Source organism: Monopterus albus, unplaced genomic scaffold (genome assembly GCF_001952655.1).
Source record: "Monopterus albus unplaced genomic scaffold, M_albus_1.0 scaffold133.1, whole genome shotgun sequence".
Taxonomy (NCBI): domain Eukaryota; kingdom Metazoa; phylum Chordata; class Actinopteri; order Synbranchiformes; family Synbranchidae; genus Monopterus; species Monopterus albus.
Window position 1 is genome coordinate 1,269,204 of NW_018128013.1, and position 9,643 is coordinate 1,278,846.

At 38.9% G+C, this 9,643-nt stretch overlaps 1 protein-coding gene across 4 annotated transcripts in view; it reads left to right on the forward strand.

Annotated features, from left to right (window-relative positions):
- Nucleotides 1–7,778: 7,778 nt before the first annotated feature.
- Nucleotides 7,779–9,643, forward strand: part of cunh5orf22 (chromosome unknown C5orf22 homolog) — a 16,001-nt gene continuing 14,136 nt past the window's right edge. Inside the window, exons 1-3 of one of the 4 annotated variants that reach the window (XM_020613380.1) lie at nucleotides 7,779–7,931; nucleotides 8,036–8,105; nucleotides 9,212–9,357. In XM_020613380.1, the coding sequence (XP_020469036.1) occupies nucleotides 7,843–7,931; nucleotides 8,036–8,105; nucleotides 9,212–9,357 (305 nt within the window). In that variant the 5' untranslated portion in view covers nucleotides 7,779–7,842. Of the gene's footprint in view, nucleotides 8,106–9,211; nucleotides 9,358–9,643 lie in introns of all 4 variants that reach the window. The other 3 variants (XM_020613379.1, XM_020613377.1, XM_020613378.1) reach the window with 3 other exon arrangements.

Here is a 9,643-nt window from a genome sequence, read left to right on the forward strand (position 1 = left end):
CACTTTTTTGCTTTAACGTACAGGCGGGTTTCCAGGAGCCGAAGGAGGACTTGACGAACATGGTAGATGTGGTCTGTGAGGGAGGAAGAGTAAATGAGTATTTCATCGAGATAAACAAACACAAAACGGTCCAGGAAGTCACAGAGTATGTCATTAATCAGCCCCTGGAAAACCGCTGGGGCATTGGTGAGGCCAAAAGGCATCACCAGATATTCAAAGTGACCAAGCGGGGTCTTGAAGGCAGTCTTCCACTCATCGCCCTCTCAGATACATACTAGGTGGTATGCATTCCTGAGGTCCAACTTCGTGAAGACTGCCGCGCCCTGGAGAGACTCAAAAGCAGAGGAGAGGAGAGGTAATGGGTATTAGTTTTTAATGGTAATGGCATTAAGACCACGATAATCAATGCAAGGACGGAGGCCACCATTCTTCTTCCCCACAAAAAATAGCCCTGCACCCAGGGGTGAGGAAGAAGAATGGATCATACCTACACATCGGGCAGTTTCGATGTGCTCCTCCAGAGCCTGTTGTTCGGGTTTGGAAATGTGGAAGAGCCGACTGTCGGGCAATGTGGCTCCCCGGTACAGGTCTTTTGGCTGCACCGGGCAAGTGGCAATGAGATGGTTAGGGGCCCAGTGCGGATACGGCGGGCCTGTTCTTGGGGGTCCAAACGGGTGCGCCCTAGCCCCCTGGGCTCCTCTGGAGCCCTGGAGGGGCCGCTGTTCCATGGTGAGAGACCTCCGGGCCTCAACTGGAGGAGAGGAAGGGGGACGGGCCCGAGTGGCCGACTGCTGCCCTTGCGGAAAGATTACTGCTGATTGTCTATCCGGGTAGCCAAGTCTACTAGGGAGTGGAGGTCAGGGGGCTCATCCTTGGTGCTCAGTTCAGCTTTAATGTTATCACTGAGGCCGTGACAGAACGCAATGCGTAGTGTTTGATACTCCCAGATGGCCTCCCTAGCCAGAACCCGGAAGTCTACTGCGTAGTCCATAGCGCGACATGCCCCCTGGCCTATAGTCATTAGCTCCCTAGCAGCTTGGCTCTGATGAGCAGGTGGTGTGAAAACTGACCATAAATCATCTAGGAATTCCCCAATAGTAGCACCAAACAGCAGTCCTCGAGCGTCCACAGCTTCAGCCCAGGTGAGAGCCTTTCCTCGTAGACGATTGATGACGTAATTTATTTTTTCTCTGTCCATGCGGAAAGTGCGGGACTGCTGATCAAACACCCGGCAGCACTGCAGCAAAAACCCCAGTCATTTTTTTACGCTGCCATCAAATGTGTCTGGCTCAGGAATCAGAAGGGTTGTGCAAGTATATATGTAATGTTGATGTGAAATAAATCGGTGTTAGAATGAACTGAAATATTTATGAAAATCTGAGGTAATGCTTTTGTAGTTTTTATTATCCATGTATGGAGAAGGACCCAGGACTTTGAGTCATGTACTAACTGAGAAGAAATGTTTGAAGCTGAGCTTTTCATTTGACTGACCTGTTACTGCTGACTCAGTAAAGATGCCACTCATTTTCCATGACATGTTATAGAATGAATTTTAAATGATATGAAAACAGGCAAAGGTGGTGATTTCTTTGTCTGATGAGAGTGAAATTACATTTTTAAATAATAGTATAAATGTTTGATGTGCCTTGTTTTTGCAGTTCAGGTATTACCCAGGTTCCTAATATTACACTCAATTTTTGTTTAACTGTGAGAAACAATCCATAGACATCTTGAAAAACAAAAAGTAAACTATTAAATCTTTGGGAAATCATTTTGCTGTCTCGTTTGACTGTTACCAAAGTTATACTTTCAGTGCTGTTGTTCTGTGTACCTCTTGAATCATTTCCTGTTAATAATAAATCAGTAAATGAAAACTGTATTTAGCACCTTTCATACAAGTTAATGCAATTCAAAGGGCTTTTCAGATAACATGTATTAAAAAAACTATTTGCATAGAGCACTAGAAACACAGTGCGATATGATGTTACGATATAATATGACATTTTTGATGTTGGTGGTGGTGGTGGTATTTTTACGGACTTCGTTTTAACCATAACTCTTTCAGAGATTAGTTTTATATCTTGTACTGTCTGTCAAATCTGTGCCTATAACACTGTTAGTAGTGTTTTTGTGCATGATTTTCTGAAGTTGCTGCACATTTGAGTGTGTGTGTGTGTTTCATTGCTGTGTGTACCAAAAACAAAATTGCATTGACCTTCACTTTATCAGGGTGAAGAAAGAAAATCGAGAAACAAATATATTTTTAAATCTGCTCAAATAAACTTAAAATATCTCTAGGGACAGACACCACTATGTAGAAGGTGCATCTCAGAAGTGAGAAAATAAAGATTTTTGATGCAATTTGGGTGAACTGATTCTTTAAAGGATGTGTGAAATTGAACACTGTTAATGATAAAGTATCTAGGAATATAGAGCAGAGGTCCTTCTTCTTCACATTCTTTTCCATTTGTTCCCATTACTCTCATTCTTTCATTTACAGCATATCTACTGTTGTTTTTGTTCATCTTCTCCTGTCCACACTCGCTCTACCAACCCCCTACCTACCCCAAGTATGCTGCTATACTTTTAATCTTGCTTTTCTCATCCTTTCTTCCTCACTTTACTCATCCCTCTTCTGTCCGTGCCGCTACCTCATCGTGCTGCTGTCATCTCCTATGGGCTGTGGTCCAAACCAAAAGGAAGAGAGATCAAAGCTTCCCGTTGCTCTCAGAGGCCACCAAGATCAAAGGATGGGCATATAAGCAGTCTCTCTCTCACACACACATTGATACACATGAAGTGGATAAATTCTACCATACATCTATAGGGGAACACTTGTCCAACAAATAAAGTTGGTATAAGATGATGAAGAAGATCATGTATTCAAAAGTTGAATTTTCCATTTGTGTGTGTGTGGCCTTGTTTTTCCCTACTAACGATGGGAGGAATTTGAAAATATACATCCTTCAGGTCTACTGAGTTAAACCAATGGCCTGGGCAGACACAGCAGAAGCATCAGCATCCTAACCTTGACTGAACTTTTACACCCATTTAATGCATGTACAGGAAAGGATCAAAAATATTGGCTCCCCTGCATTTCTGTCAGATAACACACCACTTCTCTCAGAAAATTGTTGCAATCACAAAGTTTTTGGTATTCTCATGTTTATTTCTTTTGTTTCCATTGGAATAACTTAACAAAGCAGAGAAAAAAGCCAAATCTGACACATTTCACACAGAACTCCAATAATGGAATGGACATAATTATTGAGGCCTTTTCAAAATCATCAGAAACAATTGTATTTCAAGCCTGTGATGCTCCTTTAATTTGTATTGAAACTCACCTGTAGCAACCAACAGGTGCTGGCAACAGAAAATCACACTTGCAACCAGTTAAAATGGAGAAAAGCTGACTCAACCTTTGTGTTGTGTGGGCCACACTGAGCATGGAGAAAAGAAAGACAAGCAAAGAAGTGTGAGGATTTAAGAACCGCAATAGTGGAAAAGCCTGGACAGTCTCAAGGCTCCAAGTCCATCTCCAGAGATCTGGTTATTCCTGTGTCCACTGTGCACAACATTGTCAAGAAGTTTACAGCCCACTGTAGCTAATCTCCGTGGACGTGGACTAAAGAGAAAAATAGATGACAAATTGCAACAAAGGATTGTTCAGGAGAACTGGTGCTAATGTACTAGGGCTCTACAGCAATTTTTAAAAATCCTCCCACAGGCTTTATTTAGCTGATCCTTTTGTTACATATATACATATACATATATAAATATATGAGATATGAATCTAGGGATGAAAGTGGGGGGACACTAAAAACTCCAAAGTTGTATAATAAACAACCATTTATTTGATAAATGGGTGTAGGCATATAGGCTGGTTACAAAAGACTGGGTTAGCATTAAAAGATGATATATAATAAACTGGGAGGCTGAGCAGGCTCTGTTACAAACTCAAGAAGAACAATCAATAATAATAATCAATAATCACCTTTATTTTGCCAAGTATGTTACACACACATGGAATTTGTTTCCGGTACAGAACCAAGGCAGCCATCACAAGAAGTAAGAGTTAATTCCTCCAAAGCTATGGAGAAGTACAAACCTCCACTGATTTGTGTGATAGCTAAATAAAGCAATAAATAAACCATAAGAAACGAAATGCATAAGTCACAGAACTGAACAAAGTATCACTACAAACAAAACACGAGGCTGCTCACGCTACACAGCCCAGACTCTATCTGAGATCCTGGAGCTTTTAAACTGGTGAAACTAGGATTGGTGGAGATAGAGTTCATCAGGTGGGGCTAACAGCCAATTGGAGCACAGTGCACATCATTCATGGTTACAAAAGGGCTGGGGAAACTCACTGCATAACATTCTACAACATCATAGAATGGTTTATTGTTGCCTTTTCTCGACTGTCCCTTTCAGTGCTTGGAGAGCATCTAACAGATCTGAATTAACTGTTGTCCATATGCCCTTCTCTCCAGCTCTAGGCCAATTTGTTTTGGGTTTCTGCTTTAAACCTTTCTGTTTGTTTGGCTGCCTGTTCAGTGCTACCTTCTGCTTCCTCCTCCTTGTTAGGGATGCTGATATCTTGAACATAGTGGTTGCTCACCCGTTGCTGGATTTCACCTGACTAACCTGAATGACTTCTTAAGAAGTACTGTTTAGTACAGGGTCCCTGGCCATTGCATTCTTCACCTGCCTCCAAGCACCTTTTCTTTCCCTTATGTATTCTAAGGCTTTTGTTGGAAGTCACAGCAGCAAATCTGCAGTTGTCTTTCTTCTACCTTTGACACTGTTGCTTCCAGCGGAGTGCCTGTCCTGCTCATTGTCAAATCCATTCCAAGGTACATCTGTGTCATGAGGGTGGTGTTTAGCAGTTCTCAGTCACTTTTAGCCTTAGTAACCAACTTTATAACCTGCTAGTTCCATTTATGTCACATGTCATTTTAGAGCAATAAGTAATTTTTACTGCCACTTTTGTGCAGAGGAACAAACTGTAAGCACCACACTGACATTTTTGTTCTAAAGACACTGTATATAGCTAACATGTTAGCAAACAGCTTTCTATTTACGCATCTAGCAGACAAAGAGTAATGCTAACATTCATTTGGAATGAAGTTTGTGTCATCAACTCCTGAGAAAAATATTTACTGTAAATTCTTTTAATACAAACAGTTACCTGCAGCTTCTGGAAATTAGGTTGGACTAAAACAGTATATTTTCAGGCCATAAAAATAAAGCAATTGGCTAAAAGACACAAAAAAAAAACTCTGTGGGGCTGGGAATGTAGACTCGATGATAATTCTTTGTGGCACTACAAGTTTCACCTTCCACACCCCACATAGTCATTATAAGTACTGTATTGTAATGAAAAATATTTCTGCACTAAGTTCATTCACTTTATAACTAATATATGTAATAATGGGTAACAATAATTGTAATTCTGCAAAGTTATCGAATCTGGCCTAATTATTGAAAGCTGATAACATGTATCTAATTGTAATATATTATTTCATATTTCATGATTCATTTTCAGTTTGTATCTTTAGTGAACAGTAAACAGTTTGTCTTATATAAAGCTTAACAAGTTTCACCTGTTTAACATAGTAAGACACTGTTTCTATTCAGACACCAAACAGTTCTTGGTGTCATTTCTGCTTGGTCTGACATGTATTCATGCTAGCTGGCTGAATGCAGGTTGATCATTCTTTAGTTAAGAAGGGTTCAAAATAAGTGTAAAATAACTGCTCCTGGAAACGATAGTGCATGTTATATTATATTATCCAATTTAAGTGATTTTTACATTGGCAAAGTTATTGGAGTTGTTCATTAGGCACTGGGAGGAAGGGGAGCTGCCAGCAGTGTGGAAAGAAGCTGTTACTCCAATTAAACAACCAACCCAGATAATTATAGGCTTGCAGCTCTGACACTAGATATTTGCAAGACCTTGGAACAAATGATTACAGAAAGATAACTATACTACACAGAAAAAAAAGTCTTAAATCACTTTGTCATAATGGTTTCAGTAGAAGGCACAGTACTATAGATTCACGGTTATACTTGTAGTCTTAGAACATCCAAAACACAATGCGCACTGCAACATGCACTGCCTGGCTACTAATTGCAGATTTCAGGAAAATAACAAATGCCCCCCAAACAAAACAAAACAGTAATTACTTATCCAACAGAAATACTTTTCAGCCCCTTTTGTTCTCTCAGTTGTTGCCATTGTTCAAAAGCCACACCAATGTTGATTCTGGTTTTACTTCTTGCAGCATCCAACTTCTTTTAGTTGTAACTTTCTTGAATATGGTGTTACCCGCCCAGAGTTTTGGCCCTGAACCATAGCTGGGGACCTCTGGCTAATGGCTTTAGCCCTGGCTTTTAGCCAGTAACTAACCATTCACTCTCAAATGAAAAGTACAGTGTTGCACAACATCACACGTGGGACTTGATTTCTGGTTGTTTGTGTGAAAGTCAGGTGTATGTTGGACCCAGCCACCAGCTTCCTAGTGTTTTTAGCATTCTATACTTCAAATCTGGATGCCTTCAATGGACACTGTTCCACACTCTGGCCCAGTTGCTGGTGATAATGCACCATTTCATTGTTTGCCAACTGCCATAAAACAGCAAGAAAAAGGGAACTGCGCTGCCATACAAAAACTGTTGCCATGTCACAATTTTACAGTTTTTACTGTGACACTACTATGCTTTATGCTGTAGACCAGTGTAGCTATTGTACATTTTCATGTGAGACTGGGCTGCAGAGTAACATGTTCTGTCCTTTTTATGTCAAGTATTAACAGTGGTGCAGTCTTTCTGCAAGCACTGGGATGGTTTTAGTCAACCTTATTTTAAAAGTAGCAGTGGCACATTTTGAAATACAAGACCACCCATTTTTAATTTTAATTTTAATTATTTGATACTTTTTTCTTATAAGATTTTTTATTATAATTTGAGGCATGGTTTTGTTTTTTTCTTTAAAAAAAAATCATTGTCTGTATTTATTTTTCTAATGAGCTAATGTAATTTTGATATCACACCTCAGAGCACCGAAAGTGATGTCAAGCGTTGGTTAAAAATGAAAACATTTTGGCATGAATAGCGGAGGGCTTGAATGATTTGAATCCTTGAACCTTGATTTAATGCCTGACAACTTCAACCAAAGAAAGGGTGGTTAATGGATATCATAAAGGCATCATTTCATGTATGAGGTGGTGCCTTTCAGAATGAATTCCTACAGCTATACCATAGTTAATTCTCATAAATTAAAGATGTGTTACAGTCTAGTTACATGTACTGGAGGTTAGCACACCAGTTACACTGCTAAAATTAACTAAGAAGAAATTACCTTTATAAACTTGATTGGGTTATTGTAGGCTAGATACTGTAGATACTGTAGATTTGTAGTCCCAACTTTAACATAGAGACAATAATATGATAGGACTATTGTATGAAAGACCTTTTAAGCTTTGTCTCTTACTTCCAGATCAATAATAGATTTAAATTAGAGACCAAATATTTTTTTTTTTTTTTTTACAAAAATTTAATAATGAAAATATGACCCAAAATCTCTAGCAGTGCCCCCGAATCAACAATCAAACTGGCATAAACTATTGTTAAGGAATAAGCCTGGAACATAAAGGGATTAACACATGGAGCTTAAAACACAATACTGGGAATTCTGTTTTAAAACTTATCTTCACCTACACTGTCTTGAAGATACAAAAGCGAGTTCACGAATATAATGATTCCCTAACCTAACAGTAGATGGGGATAATGCGCCGCCCGGTTGTACTTAAAACGAAGAAGAAGACTGCAGGGTAAATGGGTGTTGCAGGTTGTGCTAGGAGTAGCTGTGTAGCTATTAAACAAACTGTTAAGAGGCGTTATTACATTGTATGCTCAAAATGGAGGTATGAGAACACGACAATTAATTAATTAGTTACAATTAATTAGCTAATGCCAGGTTTATAGTGGAGTAATGAAGTAAACTTAAGTTCCGTTTTGTTAAAATGAGTTCCGTAACGTTATCGCTGAAGAGGTTCTACAAGGAGCTGCCAGTGTGGATTGTGGAGGACCACCACGATGTAAGCCTCGCTTTTGTTCTGTGTTAGTACAGCTGCGGTGTATAATATAATGTAACGTTGTCTCTCAAAATTTCCACTTATGATTAACAACACTACGACAGCGTGCATTTCATCGATAGGTGTATTTGCTTACCTAGCTAACCTTTGGAATATGTTCCTTACCTTATTACTGAAACACAACTCAAAGTGTGGGTGCTTTAGCTTGTAGATGAGTTCATGACAGTGACAGACTTGTTACCTTGGTGGTGTTGTAAACAAACCCCGCCACCTAGCTCTTCAGCCAATCAGCAGCCTTTTAGCAAGCTACAGCTTCAGTACTGACTGAAGTACTTACTTCTTCTGTCTTGGTCGATGCATTGCTCATACAGCAGTAATAGAACTTTTTGATTTGTCATGACAGAAATAGCTGTAATTAATAACATTGATAGCACTATTACATACTATTGGTCCAATATACACAAGCTGGTGTATACTGCTGAAATGTTATTAATGTTATTAATCATGGCTGTGCTTTTGCTGCTATTACTTGTTAAATGTCTACTGTGTTTCTTTGTGTTTTGTGTTAGAAAACAGAATTTCTTTGCACATTCTGCTTTGGAAACCTTTCAGTACTTGTTACTGAGAAATTATCAAAAAGACAATTGTATTAATGAAGGCACAGTACTATTACATGAATGAAAACATATTAATGAATCATATTAATAGTTGATGTCCTAGTGGAGAGAGCAGAGTAATAAGCATTTTTGCAAATATCAGACACTTTTAAAATGGTGTGGAGGCCTTGATAGTGCCAAAAACAGCTTTGATGTTGTACCGTTTCTTATTCCCTTTTCTGTTATTGCTATGCTAGTAGCATGGTAATTAATGCTGCGTCAATAGTCGGCATAAAGCAATATTTTTCTTTTATATGATTTTATTCATTGCTAAGTTTATGGTTTCCCGATTGACAGTAAATTTTGGTGTCCTGAAAATGTTAATAATGTTCATAGAAGCTTCTGTACTTGCGATAAATGGAGACCAGTTAGCTTAAAAATTTGTTTCTTCAAAACAGTTTTGCCATATCATAATAGTGGATCAAATAACTTTACTTACTGTACCTCGACTAGGTGGTTTGTCACATCTACCGTGCCATTGCATCAAGACACCTCCCAATGCAGAACATAAAGATGGTTCATTTGGATTCTCATCCTGATCTGCTTATTCCTGTCAACATGTCTGCTGACACAGTGTTTGATAAGGAGAAACTCTTCAGGTATGTTTTATCTTGAACATATGATATGTGACAGGATGTGGTGTGTCTCAGCTGTACTACTCCCTTCCATGATATTAGGGTGACTATAACACTTCTGTTGTTATTCCAGCTTCTCTGCCCACTATTTTCATGAATCAGTTCATATGTCTGTCTACCACCTAGCAAAGGCTATACAGTGGCAAGAAAAAGTATGTGAACCTTTTGGAATTTCATGGTTTTCTCCATTATTTTGTCATAAAATGTGATCTGATCTTCATCTAAGTCAAGAGTATTGACAAATATAATG